This window comes from Berghia stephanieae, chromosome 2 (assembly GCF_034508935.2).
Source record: "Berghia stephanieae isolate SIO BIC M18660-M18661 chromosome 2, UCSD_Bste_1.3, whole genome shotgun sequence".
NCBI lineage: Eukaryota > Metazoa > Mollusca > Gastropoda > Nudibranchia > Aeolidiidae > Berghia > Berghia stephanieae.
The window spans coordinates 50493960-50513959 of NC_088361.1; the positions used below are offsets into that span (position 1 = coordinate 50493960).

Below are 20000 nucleotides of genomic sequence, written 5' to 3' on the forward strand. Positions count from 1 at the left end.
GTATTTATAAATTTGGCCAGAGAACTCGTCCTTCAAATATCTATCGATTTAAATGACCCTCACCTTGACAAATCTTCTCAAACTTGGGACTTCGTGAATACGGCATTTAACGAGTTAATTGATGTTATTTTAAAGTTAAATTGAAGAGAAATGGGAACATTTTATTTTTTGTTACTGTATGACATTATATATTTACATGAATTTCTCCTATTGCGATTTGGATTTGAGATAAATCAAATGCACAAAAATTATTTATGAATGACGAATGCCACGACGCGTACTCTAATCGTTTGTATTTCGGTAAGGATTTTTGCTTTGCTAACATCAATAATCGGAAAACATCATGTGCCTATTTGTGTTACAAAAATCTGTTAACAAATATATTATAAAGTTTAAAATATTATTTCAGCAGTGCAAATTATGCCAACGAGCATATTTTAAAGTATTTATAACAAATTCAAAGCAAATTAGATTATTTTAATGTCCTGTGAAATATCCGTTAAGCGGTCCCTGTTTTATGATCACGTGATCCTACGTCCATTGATATAAGGTTCTCTCAAATAAAATCTAATACATGTACTGAAATGTCATTACTTTACTTTAATTCTTAGCATTTAAATCAGCTTGCTGTAATACCGTTTTAAAGAGGTAGGTCTCGTATAATTTTTACACAGTGCACTGTCACCCAAAGACATAACTCCTTTGAATAAAATTGATACACAACACATTCTTACATCAATTTCACCGTAGTAACAAAAATGTAAAAAGTCTCGGAAATAAAGGGGATTCATGTTGCTGAGAGTGACGTCTGTAATAACCCCAGGCGGCTTGTTTTGAGCGAATAGAAGGGTGCTGAAGAATTCACTGTGGCAACACAAAACATGTTTGTGGGCATAATAGGTCTGTGGACAAATTAACAATAAAAATCGCCATACATTCAAAATACGATTGAATCTTATCTATTAAACAAACTTAATGCATTGTGTCTCAGCTGCGGCCAAGAGGGTGAAATATAATCTATTGACACGACCCAAGCTTCAGTCAGAGAAAGACGTTCTCTGGACACCATACTTGCTCGCTACTCGTTCCTCTATTAAAACAATTATGTGATCAGAATTTCAGTCATATTCCACACGCTGTTATAAGATACAATCAGCTAGAAACCCCAGTCACATTTTAAAAAGTTATTCATCAATCGCCACTCGCCACTGAAGATGGTTGAGCTTACGTTGTAAAATGGTACAACGGTATGTACTTTGATTAAATTATTGTCCATGACCTGGATGGACCGATTACTTCGGCTGGCAAGAATATATATCTGTGTGACAATTGCCTAATGTCTGTTTTTCGTGGTAAAACTGCATATTATTATGACAAGATCTCAAAAACCTGTACTCGTGAAAAGAACGAAAGCAGCGAGTGGCGTATGGCGAGCGTCTTGCTCGATCTTACGCCTGTCTAAGACCAACAAGCACGGCACCATGAAGACACCACCACTCTCGAACAGTCGCATATGGTAACCGCGAAATCCACCCGACTCCTCCCCCCCCCCCCCACCCCCTTTTTTTTTTTTTTTAAATTTTTACTCAAATGTAGGGTGATTGAGCAAAATAGAATGGAAGACAAGAGATTATATCTACGTACCTCAAGATGATCCGAGAGAGTTTAATCTCCATAAATGAAAGGATCTCCATAACGGTCTAAAAGTTAATTTTGCTGGATCAAACATATTATGGTTACAATTTAACTTCATTCATTTTTTAAAAGGAGTTTTAAAATCGAGCAATATGCACTGAACGTGATCAAAGAGCTTTATAAGGAGTACCTAAAGGACAGCCACACTTAACATATAGAACAAGACATGACTTCAGTTACGCAATATTACTTTTTTCGGACAATGACAACGCCAGGTACTCATTTTATATCTGAGTGCGGTGAGAGAATGTGAGCAAAAAGTATCTTCCAAGGAACCACCTATATGCAGGTGTCATACTTCTAGACCACATAGTCGCATTCATTCGGTTGGCACCTTCGGTGTATCATTATCATCGAGATTTTGAAAGTTTTTGCAACATACACTATGAGTAACGCCCACATGAATGACAGTAGGACAGAAAAGTCGTGACGTCCCACCTTCTATTTCCCCGGTTCCAAAATCATTGGAAGTTTTATATTACCAGTGCTTCGGATGACTAATAATTAATAGGTTACATATTTAATCATAAGGTGACATGACTACTTTAGTAATATGGTGTATATGCAGATTTTTAGGCTTACGGGACGTAAAAGATCGAAGATGGATGATCTTTCTCGACGACTGCATATAAAAGGCTAAGTAAAAAGATAATGGGACAAATCTCTTACTTCGTTTCCATGTCACTTCATATTTGGCTCAATTGAATTTACTCATGTACTCTTTAAACGAAAAGTTTAAATTTTGATTACGCCAAATTTTGAAAAACTTATGGCAGTTCAAAATGCCTGCCCCATGGATGTCTATCTGCGACAGAGAGCTGCCATTGAATTTCTTGTTTTCGAATAAGAAACCTCAACTAACATTTTCAAACGCCTTGTGAAAGTTTGTCGGGCATTAGGTAGAGGCAGTAATTTTAGGTGGGTTGAACGTGTGTCTCATCATTTAAAAGGAAATGTGATGCAATCCAACAACGACTCAACCATGTCTTTATCTGACAAACCTCAAAACGTGTCAACTCAGTGAATGAAATAAAGACAGAGACATTGATCAGATCTGACAGAAGTTCATCTTTTGATGAGATAGCAGGAGACCTTGAAATCAGTTACTGAAGTTCCCATCAACTTTGTCAAATCATTGGGTTCTCAAAGGTCTGCGCTCATTGGGTACCCCGGGAGTTAATCAAGAGTGGAAAAAAGTGAATTGCTGTTCCAAGCTTCTCCAGCTAAGTGGCAGAGATGACAGCTTTTTCAGAGAATAATATCTGAATATGAAACCTGGATTAATCTTTATGAATCTGAGTTGAAGAGACATTCAATGGAATGGCGACACCCCACTTCCCTAAAGATCAAAAACGTCAAAACTGAGAAATCAGCTCAGCTGGGAAACTTTTGCCAATACTGTTTTAGGACATGAAGGGTATGATCCTCATCGATTTCCTACCACATGGATCCACCGTCAACTCTACACGGTACATATTGACTCTGAAGCAACTGAAAGACAAGACTTCAACGTAGACCGGATTTGGAGATAGAACGAATACTGTTCTTTTCTTGTGAAAATGTCCGTCCACACACAAGGGTCAGGAAAAAGGAGGCAATCACATCATTTGGAAAGACAGCGCTGTCTCACCCTTCTTATTCACCAGACTTGACACCTTCTGACTTTCATCTTTTTGGTCCACTAAAGGAGGCATTGAGGGGACATCACTTTGAAGATGATGAAGGAGCAAGACAGTAGTGAAACATTGGCTCAAAGTGCAGTCAACTCAGTTTTACGAGGACAGGATACATCCCTTACAAAAGGATGGAGTGCGGCTATTGAGAGAGGCAGAGACTATATTGAGAAGTAGCATTCTACTCGACTAATGCCAAGTTTTTATTTGAGGTATGATGCATGGCAATTAATGAATTTGTTTTAAAGTAATAAGCATAGTTCCATTACTTTTTGACTGAGCTTCGTATATATAGACTAGAAAAAGATGCCATAACTCTAAAACTAGAAGATCAATTACACAAAGTATATATCCAGTCTTCCGGAAGAGTGGTTTTACACTTCCAATGAGATTGGAGCCCGTTTTTAACAACACACTTTTGTTCCCTATTAAACTTGTTCCACCAGTAGATAATTATGTCATTGAAAAATAATGTATACTTATTCTCATAAAAAAAATAATCTAGGTGTTGACAGCTGACTGAAGAAAATCATTTAAAGATGCTCTGGTTTAGATAGATGTGACCCATATGAGAAAATTTAGACCAAGTTGTAGTGAGAATAACGTGGAAGTTTCCAAAATATATCTTAATCCGGTTCAAAAACTCAATTCAGCTATTCCAACCTTTGATGTGTATAAATGACAATGCTACAATTCCACCAACCTTATCTAAGACATGTATTAAGACGTCTACCAACTTTTTCTCCCTGAACAATATGGTTGTGAATTCCCCCAGCTGAGCATAGTGGTAAATCTTGGAGATGGTTAAATGCTCAAATTGGGACAGGACTGCCTTGACCATGTTACTATTGAGGGCATCAATCGTTTCATTGATTAGAATTTGTTGAGTCTTCGCATCCTTCTTGTCAGGGTCTCCATCTTTTCCATCAATCAAAAATAAGGATAACAAAACACAAAAGTTATGCTTTGTTAACAAGCACGCTATGATCTAATTTTCAAAAGAGCTTTCCCTTCATCAAATCTCTCTCTCTCTCTCTCTCTCTCTCTCTCTCTCTCTCTCTCTCTCTCTCTCTCTCTCTCTCTCTCTCTATCACACACACACACACACACACTCTGTGTGTGTGTCTGTGTACAAATGAAACTATCAATAATTAAAACAAAATATGCAAACCGATAATATAGGCTAGTTATCTTTTTAAAAGCTTGACAGAGAAGGCAAATGCTTCATCAGAAAGAATGTCGCATTACAATATATTAAAGAAATTGGGGGGAAAACCAGATAAAAAAACAAATGTATAACAAGGAACGTTTCGGGTTTTAAAACACTGTTCAGTCAACAACGACAACCAAAATATCCCAACACATTTCTACTACCAACATATTAGAAGATCGAATATGAGACTTTTTCATTTATATATTCAGACTTAACGTATTGTATTGTTCTATGTTTGTTGTTGCTGTCTGAAAACCGTGTGAGCGCAAAACGTTCCGTATTTAATATTTTGTTAGAGAGTTAACTGAAAACGTTGAGTCATCCTAAGAGTGCCATTACTTGATTATTTAACCCTTTCCATACCAACCACAGTTGAATCGTAACATTCGTTACGATACAGCCAACATTTTTTTCATTCAGATTTCTTTTGCACATCACAAAAATTGAAAAGAAAAAACTATAGAAATGAAAACTTAAAGCTTTGTGATAGCTACAGCTTGTTTTGTTATACGAATCGTGTAAAGCATGTATTTATTCCTTTTGAGTTAGAGTTTATAGACATTAAAAATATCAATGTTAATGATGGATGTCGTTTTGGAAAAAAATACGGAAAATGGTCGGCAAGGAGGGAATTGAACTATTTTGAAAAACAGTACACACAAATAGAGAATATAAGTATGATTCTGCCTTTAAAGGTTTAAAAAAACAAAATTACTTACCAGACTTAGATATGATGCTGACCATGGCTTTAATTTGTACCTTGGGGAAAGCCCATGCAGGTAGAAAATCGTTATAACCTCCTTCTGCTCCAGCCAATATATTTTCTGGATATAAATCTGGATGATTAAATTACAATAGAGCGATCTACTAAAATCTATATCACATTAAAGTAGTAGGGGGTGTGATGTAGAGGTTAGAAATCATATCCAAGCACTCTGGCATCAACATCTGATGGCTTATATTGTACCATAATACCATGGCAATCAATTGTGGTCCAAGCACTCTGGCATCAATATTAGATGGGTTATATTGTACCACAAACCATGACAATCAAATGTGGCCAAAAGCGTAAATCCCGTGTTGTTTCGGAATGGTCTAGGTAAAGAAATTTTACATTAAAATAATAGAGATTAAGAACTTTAAGTTCTTTGACGTTAATAAACACAATTCATTTCCCTCAATGATAGCATTTATTTTTAGTCAAGTTTTATAAAATAATTTTAGCTTTAAATTCAATTTATGCACTACCAGGGCCAACCCGACACAATGCTGTTCCGATACGATGATAACATTTTACCAGGTTTTCCTTCTCACACCCTTACATTTTGATCCAAGCATGGAACTATGCAATATTCAATCAGATTACCCGTGTCTTCTTGAATATTTCCGCATCGGATACACAGAAGCTGTCGTTAGACACCGAATTCTGTCTACAAGTGGAATCTCTTACTGCTATGGAACTCGGAAACATCCTCATCAGATCTTACAAGACACTGTCGTGCACCTAACATGAAAATCTGTGAACCCCTTTTTCAGGGAGGCAATTTATGACTGGTTGTTGATATCAAAATTAAATAAGGAAAAGATCAAAGGGGATCCCGAGAGACCCTGCTTTTAGCCGGAGTCATGTCGGGAATGTAAAGACTAAAAAGGTGAACAGAAGAAGACTATGAGACAACGAAGCAGGTGGTGGAGCTGGGGGGTTTAATCTGATGCATTTTTAACGCTAAAGGCCTAGAGGTGAATGTTCTAATTGGATCTTTAACCAAAAGCTTCCAATGCAAAGCCTCTTACCTTTGAATGTTAATATTTACTATAGGGCAAAGATAAGTCTTATCATTTAACAGAGAGTTTACAGATCTTTATGGCAACCGTATTAGTTTTATACATAGGAATTTATACTCAAGTTTTATCAATTTTTTGAAAAAAGCAAAATGTATCATATTTAAAATTTTGCATTTTTAGATTTCTAATCGCTAGCTTTTGTTATTTTGAACTTATACAAATAATGATAAATTGATATTTACAGAAAGGTCAATCTCATTAAACAATGTGCAACATTCGAAAATACCTCTAATGACTTTAATTATCAACCGGTCACAATGCCACATCTCAACAATTAAACCAGAGCACGACTTATTGGTCATGCTGTGACCGAATTGTTTGTTTTTTTTAAATTCAAATGCTACCAGGACATTTTTGTGCATTCTATTATCAGGAATAAATCAACTGTCTGGTACAGTGGCAGATCATCCTTGCCAATAAGACAATAGGACTACAGTAGACGATGGTGAATTAATTATTGCTATCCATAAAGAAAACTGTTTTCATTCTGCATCTATGTCTTCTTCTACGCTTGAAATTGACTGTCCGTCAGCATTTGATTGACAGCGGATTGCGACTGTATCAACTAATGAGGATTATGCTTCCGGAAAAGAACAAAATATCTAGCCTTCAGTGGACAACAGTTTAAGTATAATTCGAGTAAATAGAACAATGTCTTTTTTATTGACTAAAGTCTCTTTGATGTTGACAATAAAGGTCAGATTTTACAGCCGATATAGGCCAAATCGAACATGAATAGGACCATATGAAAAAAGGAGATCAATACCCTGTTCACACAGCATCAGCGATGACGAATTGTTTCAAAATTTGAGTGATATTTTGAAGGCCATTTCAATAGAACTTATTGAAAATCTGACATCTTCCATAAGACGCTGTGCTGAATTCGTATTTTAAAAGATAAAATCGTCGGTCACACACAATATTAAACTAAAATTGTTTTTTGGTAAAACATGTGAGAATTTTGTGGATCTTTTTCGCTTTTGACATCTTTTTCTTCTAATATCATTTTGTAAAAGGTCCAGAGCTCCTCTGACCTATATATCAAATTCTGTAGAAATTAACCTTTTAAATTGTATAAACGTTCCATATCAGGGATATGGAACTCAAATCAGTTCTAAGCAAATGTGTATACTTATTGTTGTCAGATAACAAAATCTAATACTCTATCAACTTTGCACTAAGCATGAGTAATATGCTGGAAAAAAGGTTTGAGATTGGATAGATGAGATGGACGAGTAGAATATACAAGGTATTAGACGGAAAGATTATACTTTGTTAAGAAAATGCTGCCTATTATTACATTTATTATTTTACCTTTAACGTTTGAGTATAACTGAATTTTATCTGCTGTCTTCGTCTCTGGCAATTTGAACTTAACAGTGGTTCTTTTGACATCTCGGGCTGATCTGGCTTTTGAACCTCCTCTGTTCCTTGTGTTTTCTCGAGTACTTGATTTTCTCTTAATAGAGGTAAAGAGGGTTTCAGGAAATACAGAACGGTATATAAAAAGCACAATCAATAAAAAAAACCTGAACTTTTATATAGAGCAATATCCACTAAACCTGCTCAAAGCGCTTTACTAGGGGTCCCTGGCCAACATTTAGGACGGGCCCCGGCGCCTGTTAGGCGATAATCCAATTTTTCGGACAGAGACACCTGTTAACGCCCAGATACTCATTTTATACATGAGTAAGGTAAGGTCAGAGAATGTGAGTAAAGAGCCTTTTCTAAGGACTCAACTATGCGCCTAGCGAGGCTCGAACCTTCCGATCCGAAAGCGAGTGTCATATAACAAGACCACATAGCAATATTTGGTTTCCGATTTCTAGCCATAAAAAAAAGATGATGATATAATTTGAAAAAAAATCAAGCGACAAGTAAGATACTGATATAATTTGCCAGATCGTTTTAAAAGATCTAGCCTAAAGAATATGATAGTGATATTTTCCAGTTCGTTTTATAAGGCCTAGGGAAAAAATGATAATGATATCATTTGCCAGCTCTTTTTAAAGCTCTAGCCAAAAAAAATATAATCATATAATTCGCCAGCCCGTCTTATTCTTCTTTATTTGATATATAGACCACTTGGGTATTTGAAAAGTCTGTCCATTATTAATTGGTGAACATTAATTAAAATGTCGATTTGCAAAACTATGAGACACAAATAATGGTCAATTGGGTTATCCCTCTTATCAAATTAATTAATTCTGGTGATTTTTTAAAATGCTAATGCAATTCTTAGAGGTTGGAAATTATGAGCTTGATGCCCCAAACCAATAAAGTCATTGGAACCTCATACAACGCGATCATTGATAATATGCTCATTCATGCATATTGTATTCACTATGTTTAATGCTTCATTCACCCCATCAACTCACCTTACATCCCACATCATGAAATTGTTATGAAATGAGCGATTATATCATAAATTTTAAGAATTGATTTTGGCGTAGGTAGACATCAGAATCTCAATTGCGGTAAATCTGAGTGAAATCATTGTTACATGCGTAGTTGCGTATGTGCGCGCTCATATTTGTAGTGGGGGGTTTGGGGTGGGGTTGCGCGTAGAGGCCGGGGCCCAATACTGTAAGAGTTATCTATTTATTTTGGTAAGTACATGTATATCTTACCTCGTTCTCCATTTTGAGATTTAATATTTTGCACAGTCTTCAGCAAATGTTACATTCTCACAATATTTCGGTTTACAAAATTGAGTGCTAAGTTTCGTTTATCAAAATGGCTTCTGTATGTAGAGAAGCAATCAAGCTGTATTTCTTCCTGTATGCAAAATAAATAGATGAGTTAGGTTAAGATTCATTGGAACTATAAAGTCTAACTCATCATATTAACACACCACTCACATTGCAATATGTTTTATTTTGAATAAAACCTTACACCAAAATATCATTTAAATTCTTTTTCAATTATCTCCTATTATTGATATCGTGGCATTTTACAAATGAAATAAGAAACAATATTTTGTGGTATTCATAATCAACTTAGGTAGCGCTAAAGATCGTGTCCCGATCGACATAGGTAGCGCTAAAGATTATGTTCCGTTCTATTACAATGCTTGTTGGTGTGATTTAAGAAAAATATTTAGAATATATCTAGACCCTACTTATCTTACAACCTGGGAGATGTAGAATGTATAATTGAGAAAATCGCTTTTTATATATTTTCATTGAGGGCTGCTAAGATGAAGTGGCCTTGGAACAAACTTATATTCGAAACCCAAACTTTTTCTCCCATTAATGCCGTCAAGATTGCTGTTGATAAGAAACATGATGTCTAAGTATGATGTATAACCGTAAATTGCTGTGTGGAGCATTTAAAGGTATATTGCCTATAAGTTATACAGCATTTTTATATGACTAGTAAAAAGCCCGCAATTTCGCGGGGAAAGAACTATTTTCATTTGATATTGTACCCACCATCATTTAATGTGGGCAGATTGGTAAACAACGCTGTCTGTGTAACTTGGTACATCCTCTGTTGATTTTTCTGTGTGGCCCAACATGAAGTGTAAGCCACTATAGCCTCTGACCCGTGACACAGCAACATACAGTTGTCCGTGTGTGAAAACAGTTTGTGGTAAGAAAATCAACTGCGAAAATAAACCTGAAGTAGCAGACGTGAGCAGAGCTGAAAGACGATCCTGGGATCGAGAACTTACCTTACAGTATTACAGTACTCTGGTGATCATGTTTGGTGGCGTTTTTATGAACATCAACTGGAGGTGTACAAAAATGCACCGTTTTTATGCACCCCCGTTGGCGCTGCTGGTTTACTAATGAAAATGTTGCTGCTTGAAGCTCGAAGGAAAAAATAACGATAAGTGTTGAGTTGTAAGCTTCAATTAAAAAGACGAAGACAAACTGTGGACGTTTCTGATTTCCCCTTTATCAAGAAAACACGACGAGTAAGACACTAAGGACGAATGAGAGATGTGTAGTGTGAATTAGGTAGATAACGTAAATAGACAAAAATAATGATGGGACAGGAAGTTTTTGAAAAATAATAACAACAACAACAACAAACAAGAAGAAGAAAAAAACCCCAATAAAATGACAAAGACGCGGTAAACAAATACACTGATGATAATGATAAGATATTATAAAATGCTAACAGTCGACATATAAATGCACGTCGATAACATTGAATGGTGCCGACGTTGTTTTAAAAAAAATATAATACTAATAAATAAATAATAATAATGATAATAATAATATTATAATAATAGAATGATAATAATAATAATAATAGATTAATTTAAGGTTTTAAATATATGTCCAGTAACTATAACAACAAAAATGATGTCTTTATCAATAAAGTAAACTTGTTTTTTAATGTCCACAATGGGATTGAACCCAGTACTTTCAATGTTAGAGTCTGACAGCTTATCCACTGCGCTACGAAGCCAGCTGACTGCTCATAACTTTTAATAAGGTCTTTCTAAAACCTTATTTTACTTTCAATGCACCTTCTATTTTCTGGTTTTAAATTTCGATTTTTTTTAGATTATTATTATTATTATTAATAATAATTAATTTATTACCAAAGAAGTTATTATCCACCCGAAACCATCACAGTGAAAGCATCAAATGGGCAATAATAATACTTGATGTCATAAATAGACGAAAACTGTTGAAAACTTAGTGTAGATCTGAAATCCGTAAAGTAATTAGGTGAATACATTATTTCGAATGCAACGATTTGCGTAAAAACGCCAAACTGACAACTTTTTACAGTGTCGAAATTGATTGTTTTTCAGAGTGTTAGTGTCGTCGGTACATATTTTATGATATCTGTTTGACTCAACGAACTTTCAAACTGACTTTAAATTATAAAAGGAAATCACAGATGACTTCCTGCTGCTGTCACTAATGATTTATACTTATACCGACATCCCTTATTTATCATGTTTTTGTAATTTTCAATCCCATTGTATTTATTTTCCAACAACAGTCTACACGTTTTTATATTTCACTTTCTAAACTGCATTACACAGTTCCTCCCCGCCTCCCTTCTTTTCACTTAATTAATTGCGCACCTTTTAGAAATATCTAGTATTCTATTTTAATTCTTGCTTCCTTACAAAGGAGCATAACTATTTCCTGCCAACCAATGTTTTGTTTATTCATCTTTACCACGCCACTACCACATTATCTCATTCATCTGTGGCGTTTCATTCATCCTGTTTAGTTGATAAAGGGGAAACCCGAAACGTTCATTTGATCTGTTTTTGTAATTAAATTGAAGCTTACATTCATTTTCACATTATTATTTATTTCTTCGAGCTTTGAGCAGCAACATTTACAGTGAATACATTATTTCGAATGCAACGATTTACGTAAAAACGCCAAACTGACAACTTTTTACAGTGTCAAAATTGGTTGATTTTGATAGTGTAAGTGTCGTCGGTACGTATTTTATGTTATCTGTTTGACTCAACGAACTTTCAAACTGACTTTAAATTATAAAAGGAAATCAAGTTATCTGTTTATCTATCTGTAAAAAATACATTTCTAATTTTCAAATCTTTCAGTAGAGTTGTGCGCCGTATACATTTTTTTATTGACGCAAATAAGCACAATGTTCTCCACAAAGCTATATTTTTTAAAGAAAGGATTTAGTATGGAATGAATTGCAGAGGACGATCAACAAAGACTAGATCTAGATATCTTGCGTTTTTACTTTATTTATTAAAAAGATAGACAAAATGCTCATAAATTGTAAATAAAGTGAAATCGCTCAATTCAATCAATAAATTGAAGTGTATATTTAGAAAGGTCAATAAACTTGTAGTGTTGCCTTTGCTAGTCAATGGTGTGCTACAAATTGTTGTTCTCCTCTTTAATCCCCTCTCATATTCCTTATTGCCAATGTGCCTATATTATATACATATCTGATAACCGAACGCATTTATGGGCTTGTTTTAACATTGTTGTAATGGGGAAAAGTTTGCGTTGGTTTGAGAGTATTTTTATTACAATAATGAGATCATAAAAAGTTGGTTTATCGGACCTTCAAATGAGTACACCTTAATCGGGTGCAAGAAAACTGTAATCCTCCCGAGCTTCAGAGAGTTGATTTATTGAGTTAGTGATTTGTAGAGTAAGTACTTCTGTGCCAATTATGAAGCGGAATAGACATTCTTTGGAGCTCGTATGTGGTTCGCATTTTTAATGTTCAAATTGGCAATTGACACAAGCTGGGATTTTTTAAATGTTTTATGTATTGGTTTTATTGTAGATCGTTATGTTTTGTTGTCAAAATACATCAAAACATGGTGACTTTTCCCAGAATGAATATTCAAATACTAGCTGAATCTTTTAGCTTATCATGTCAATCATATTTAGGGATATAGAATAGATATATGATTGTATAAATATATTGTGTATGGTCATATTTTATAAAGTTTGAATGCATATCTGTTTAGACGTTGTCTGCTACGGTTTTTGTTTCAAAATACATTAATTGTCATTTTTGTTATCCACGGTAAACACTATGTTTTAAACGTTTTGTAATTGTAACGTATGAGGATGGATCAGCGTACAATTGATACGTCCTGATTGACATGCAGCTGTTTAGCGTATTTTCGGACATAGACAATGGTGTTTTTCACCCGAGAACTTTTGAATTTTGAAACACGAAACTCGCTAAAGATGAATAAGGGATGTGAGAGTGGTGTTGTTAACGTCTCTCTTTGTCGTTGTTGTTCCATTCATCGTGTTTATATATACATTGACCATCAGTAAAAAAAAAACATTACACACTGCAGATTGGGACATACGAACAAAAGCTCACACGCATCCAATTACACACACACACTCACACACACACACACACACATCCATATACACACTGTACATAAATATATTTCTCACACACACAAACACAAGTATATATATATATATATATATATATATATATATATATATATATATATATATATAATATATATATATATATAAACATTTCAAAGATAATTATGATTGTCCGACTTCTACAACGCCGCATCGAGCGCCAGCTCCCACCAGGAAGTGGAAGCGAAAGCAGATCGCTGTGCCCCTCGCACCTCCCCAGATGGCGCCCATGCAGGCCCGCAACCACATAAAAGGTGCCCGCCTCTATGTCTGCACGAGGATGCCAGCCCGTCCCCTCCGCCGAGCGCTGCCATGTTCGACCCTGTGATGATGAAGAATCCCTCCTCCACCTAGAAAATTTGGTATCAGTGGAATGAGTTACTATTCACCAACCGATTTGAATATCAAATTAAAAAAGCATTTTTTAAAAAGTGTTTCAAAAAGATAATAAAGCAATCTTTCAATACAATCTAATTGATCAAAACTGCGTGCCCGTATGCACTCAATGTATTATGACAATTTGAAGAACTCTAATGGGTCTTCAATTATTCGACCTAATAATCTGCTCACATTCTTTTTGACCAACAAGACTATTCTCTTTCAAACATCCATTTCCATCAAACCAAACCTCGTTCCTCAGATTGCATCGCTCAATATCGACTGCGATCATATTCAGACACAAATATTACACAAGACGATTATTGTACTCTTCACTTTAACAACTACCCCTGACACAATGCCTGTTACTTCTGCTTTTTCCCATTTATCGTTACATCTTGCGCTGGTTGGCACATAGGCAACATCTATTTAATAAGGATCGTTTGTATTCTCCCTCATCATTCTCGACACATCAATACATCTGTGAGGCAATCTGGCGCTGTAAGAGTAAGCAGCATCCGCAGCCACGGCATCGTAAACTTTGGGGACTGATTGTACCAAAATAACACATGTGTCCATAATAGAATTTGTACATCATAACTTTATGATAGCAATTGTAGTTGATCTTATAAGTGAAGATAAATGCTCATTAACTGAAGGTATAGCTGATTTGGCTGTTGTGATGATTATGTGCCGACTTCTTTATATAGGAAGATAAAAAAATTCCATTTATGTTCATTGGAATTGAGCACTTTTTATGAGTATTTTTAATTGGAGACCACATGCATTCCGCAGTACGAAAATCTGGCATCACATTATTGCCGTGGGTCAAGATGTTCAAATGTGATTGCCAGATTTTTGAAGAAAGGAATGGCGTGTAGTTGCAACGCTTATTTAATGTTACGGAGTGTTCAGTCGACTGTGACCATTGTTTTAGAGTCATATCATATGGTTGCTAGCCAAATTTCACGACTCATGCGGTGCTGGTCGATCACCATCGATCGAACAACCAGTCGTCTTGCAGGCTGACCTGCCTCAAGAAGAGAACGTCTTATAATTTGTTGCACTGCCATAGTTCCTGTACAGTGACAAAAGCTGCTTTGAATGGGCCTTCTTCATGCATGCGGAGAATATATTAATCTGCCCGGGCAGTGCTACTAGCGTGTCCAACCTTGCCTTTGAAGCTCTTTTACCGACCCAGTCAAAACTCGCCTGTGGTGTAAGCAATATACTGACATTCGAGATAGGTTAAAAACTATCAGCGCTACTCTATTTACACCGAATCCAGCTTCCACATGTCCAAGCAACCTTGCACATCGTTTGCAATTCAGTTTTGGTAAAGGTATACCTGTGTTAAAAGATCTTGTCTTAGAAATTTTAGAAATATTAAGGTAACGATCTAACATGCAATAAATAACAGAAAGCTGATTTTGTTGTAGACGACAGTGCACAAATTATTTAATGTGAACAGCATTTGAACAGTAATGGGAAAATTGCTATGGTACAAACATTATTTTGTGTACTGTTCTACTTTTGCCAAAATGGAATATTAAGTGATTACATTAAACCATTAGATTGGCTTCATACCATTCTTTTTAGTACTATTGCAAGCAGAATTCAATTTCATATAATATATTATATAATTTAACTTGCTTTAATTTATTATTTTTTGCCATTGAGAGCAAATCAAAATGTTAACATTATTTTGCTCAACAGGACTAGATATATTGTTTCTCTCTCTCTCTCTCTCTCTCTCTCTCTCTCTCTCTCTCTCTCTCTCTCTCTCTCTCTCTCTCTCTTTCCCTCTCTCTCCCTCTCTCTATATAAATGTATATGGGTGATTGGAGAGTAAAATCCCTGTTTTGGATCGGACGGCCCTGGGTTCGAGTCCTACACTGAACGGCGAAATTGAGTCCTTGAAAAAGGTCTTTACTCACATTCTCTCGTGTAAAATAAACACCTGGCAGTTATCAACGTTGTCTCTGTCGATAAAAAAATGTGATATCGCCTAACAGGCGTCTAGTTTCATTCTACATGTTCCGTGTTGCTGTTGGATATGGACCCCTTGTAAAGCGCTTTGACCACATTTAGGAGATATTGCACTATATAAATGCTCAAGTCATTTTTGAATGCCATATTGAAGCGGTGTGTCCCGTCGGATAATGATACAATACCCCATATTTTCTCCATCTCAAATAAGGATGAGATAAATAAAAGTATCATGCGTTTTTTGTGTTTCAAAGATTTATTGGCTTTAAATCTACTATAAAAAGAAAGTCCAAAAGTCAGTTAATAGATAATACCAGAAAATTAGATAAGAAACAATGGTAGAGATAGTGAGTGTAGAAATAATAAAAGTGTTAATCTACAAATACAAATGAAAATAGACAGAGCTATAATGTCAAAGAAATCCATGAAAGTAATTGGATTCAATAGTCTGATGTCATGTCGCCCAGCAACGGCGGCTATTGTGGTTCTAAACAAAGAAAATCGGTGCTTTATATTCTTCATGCTGCCTAGAACTTTTCATGTCTTGTGATCAGAATGTGTAAAAGGCAAAACATGATCAGATTTATAATGGGTTTTTTTTCCTCTGGTTACGCTTTTATGCTCGTCGGAGAAAGATTTCATAAGGGCGTCGGCCACATTTCCGATAGTTTAGAGCCAGTTGCTAAGTTACGATGCGTCAATAGGGGGGAAGTGACGTCATGACTGTTGAAGCGTATTGAAATCGTATGATTTCTTTAAACCCTTCAGTGGCGGGGATGAGTCTTCATTATATCGTATATTTTTCTTTCATTGTTTGATTATATTTTGCATTCGTCGAAGACGACGTGTACATATATACAGGTCTGACATCCGAACCGAATTATGGCCATAGTTTACCATTGTTGTAATGGACACTAACTTGCGTCATTTTTTAAGATTTCCATTAAAACAATGAGGCCATAATGAATTGGGTTATCACACCCGCAAATAAGTCGCGGGTTCGGCCCCCATCGCTGCCGCGAAATTTTTATTCTCTATTGTCTTCTGCACATTCCTACTCACTTTATTTCTTGTCAGTTAGGTCAACCTAGTTTTTTTTGTTAGTTTATCTCTTTCCTTTATTTTAAATATATAAATTTGAAACGCACTCTTCTTCTTCTGTTCTCCCACTTTCTCTCTGTCTCTCTCACTCTTATCTTTCCTCTCTCTCTCTAGCTCTCTCTCTCTCTCTCTCTCTCTCTCTCTCTCTCTCTCTTCTCTGCCCCCCCCCCCCCCTCCACCCCCCTCCCTCGATATTTCTTTTTTTTAAAAAACACTATCGCCGTCTAGTACTCTGTAAAAACACCCCCCCCCCCCATCCCGTCCCCCTATCTTATGAGTGATTTGTATAGTTTTGATCTTGGTTTAAATTTCATCTCATTACTTCATTGTCGCTCTCTCTCTCTCTCTCTCTCTCTCTCTCTCTCTCTCTCTCTCTCTCTCTCTCTCTCTCTCTCTATCTATCTCTCTCTCTCTATCTCTCTCTATCTCTATCTCTTGCACACACAAACACACACACACACACACACAAACACACACACACACACACACGCACACATGCACACATAAACACATTCATTTTTACCTATTGTAATGTTTTTAACTATAATGCCAATGTAACATAAACATGTTTCCGTTTCTTGTTTACACGAAGAAGGCCAAAGGCCGAAATCTCGTTTACTTTGTTTTGTATCTATATTAGAGTTATTTATACTCCATTTATTTTACTATACATTTTGTAAAATGAGTACCTGGTCGTTAACAGCGTGGTCTCTGTCGGAACAAATCGAAATGTCGCCTAACAAGCGCCGTTTCTCGTTCTCCATGTTACTTGTTGCTGTTGGTGAGAGACCCTTTGTAAAGCCCATAAAGCACGTTTAGTGGATATAGGGAATGCGATTAGCGGAAGAGTAGCGTCCCTTGATTGGACGTCACCTTACAGAGAGAACGTCAATTTGGTTTTGCGCATGCGTCTCTCTCGTCCTCGCTTTCGGTGAAGTATCTCAATCCGCTTTCACCGGAAGCGAGGACGAGAGACGCATGCGCACAACCAACATGACGTTCTCTCTCTAATAACTTTTCCGCCGGTGACGTCCAATCAAGGGACGCTACTCTTCCGATAATCTCATAAAATGTTGAACGAGACTAGAAATTTCGGCTGTGATGTAAGCTTAGAATTCACCTATCTTAATTTTCGGTGGCTTTGTAATTATTAAGTTATTGAAAACAAGTCATATCGTGATGGAACGAATAGACAGAACCGGTAACCACTGACGCGACAATGAGCCTATAAGGAAAGTTGAAGTGATTCTTGATCCTAGACATGGGTACTCATTACACATCGAGATAGTATTATAGATGGATAGGTAGATGGATAAATATGTAGATAGATAGATAGATGTATGGATAGATAGATAGATAGATAGATAGATAGATAGATAGATAGATAGATAGATAGATAGATAGATAGATAGATAGATAGATAGATAGATAGAATAGATAGATAGATAGATAGATAGATAGATAGATAGATAGATAGATAGATAGATAGATAGATAGATAGATAGATAGATAGATAGATAGATAGATATTTAATCGTGTTATATTACAAATTTGATAATAAGATTGCTCGACATGTTGACAACAACACTGGAGCAAAATATTAAGAAATTTGCCACTGCATTGTAGTCTGTATGTCTACATTGATGTTTCAAGCTTGTTTGGTTAGAAATTCCCCCGATGATGACCAAACACGCCTGAAACATCGATGTAGACATACTGAATACAATATTTTGGTACTATCTTAACGATAGATCGAGAGATAGATATATAGATGATAAATAATTAGACAGATAGATCGATAGTTATATAGACAGAAATATAGATATATTAACTGACATACAAACAGGCAACCAGACATAGACAACTAGCAACATATTACGGAATATTGACAGGCAAATATAGAGCTAGATAGGCAGACAGACAGACAGAGAGGTAGAAGATAAATAGTAAATAGATAGATGGATGGATGGATTGAGAGATACAAGATATCGATAGTAATGTTGCGAATTCCAACGGATTTATCAAAAGAAATCCGCTTAACAATACTTCAATTATTTTCCCAGCAGGCCATATGACACCTAATTTCCATTTCATAGTCGTCTGTTAGTCGCCCTTTTTTGTCATAGTACTCTTACGATGTCCGTAATTGCCCATTTTCCAGGTACTCACTCACACCTAAATCGAGCGGGATGTGTAAAATTCCATACATGGGGACGCAATGCCTGGGCCAGATATTATTTTTTCAATTACTGTCACCAATCCGTTAATCGAACACGCTTAAAACCACTGACATGTGTGACAAGATGAGATTACGTAGTGCTGAATCACTGACGCATCTATCCTAGATAGATAGATAGATAGATAGATAGATAGATAGATAGATAGATAGATAGATAGATAGATAGATAGATAGTTTTCAATCAGTGGCATACATGTTTCATAAAAACTTGTAACTTTCCATCCCCAGCACATCGCAATTCATTTATCTTCATTTCTTTCCCGACTGAGACGTTTTGCGGGAGATTTTTTAACACTAATCGGTTTCATTACTGGGTACAAATGACTAGACAAATGTTTGTCCGGCTCGTCTAAAAGGTTGTAAGTTGGAGGTCCATCATTTCCATCCGTGTTGTCCGCTAAAAGGAAAGTAGATAAAGACATCCTCACATTTCTGTAATTTTGAGAAATATTATCCAACACAGATTCTTTTTGCTCATCTGGCAATGGCTTATCTTCTGGCTTAAGATCGACTTTTTCAAGTGACACTGTGCTCTCTACTTCAGTTTTCTCCATTTCTAACAACGAAGGAGGTGTTTTCTCCGTCGCAGGCTCGTTGTCTTCAGGTGAGGACGATTCCAAAGCTGGCCAGCTCCCTTGATCTGACTCCTCTTTTGATTCATTGTCTCCATTGGAAAGCGGTTCTCCTGGTTTCTCTGAAGTTACAGGTAAGACGGGCTGGATCAAACCCTTATTTTCTTCTGAAATGGCTGGTGTGGTGTCATTAATGACGTCTTGTTCAGAAACTGACGGAGAAGTTGCAGCTGAAGTTGAGGGAGTTATGGCGTCTTGTTCAGAAACTGACGGAGAAATTGTAGTAGAATTTGAGGGAGTTGAAACCGTACCGCTGTCTTTGATATCTGTTTTATGTTTACTTCCATCAGAAGTGCCTTCCATTAGATCAGCTAAAGCCAGGTTTTTAAGAGCAGCAGAAACATCAAAATTACGATGACCACCTCG

General features: G+C 36.1%; 2 protein-coding genes across 5 annotated transcripts in view; both read right to left on the bottom strand.

Annotated features, from left to right (window-relative positions):
- LOC144963677 (uncharacterized) overlaps window positions 1-9479 on the bottom strand; it is a 24810-nt gene extending 15331 nt beyond the window's left edge. Inside the window, exons 1-5 of one of the 2 annotated variants that reach the window (XM_078897634.1) lie at window positions 9057-9479; window positions 7741-7885; window positions 5301-5417; window positions 4072-4286; window positions 735-902 (exon numbers count right to left, since the gene is read on the bottom strand). In XM_078897634.1, the coding sequence (XP_078753760.1) occupies window positions 735-902; window positions 4072-4286; window positions 5301-5417; window positions 7741-7885; window positions 9057-9068 (657 nt within the window). In that variant the 5' untranslated portion in view covers window positions 9069-9479. The remainder of the gene's footprint in view (window positions 1-734; window positions 903-4071; window positions 4287-5300; window positions 5418-7740; window positions 7886-9056) is intronic. The other variant, XM_078897635.1, reaches the window with a different exon arrangement.
- Window positions 9480-17096: 7617 nt separating this feature from the next.
- Window positions 17097-20000, bottom strand: part of LOC144965104 (uncharacterized) — a 23870-nt gene continuing 20966 nt past the window's right edge. For all 3 annotated transcript variants that reach the window (XM_078900040.1, XM_078900038.1, XM_078900039.1), the window contains one exon: window positions 17097-20000. This exon is cut by the window's right edge and continues 334 nt beyond it. In XM_078900040.1, coding sequence (XP_078756166.1) covers window positions 19242-20000 — 759 coding nt within the window. In that variant the 3' untranslated portion in view covers window positions 17097-19241.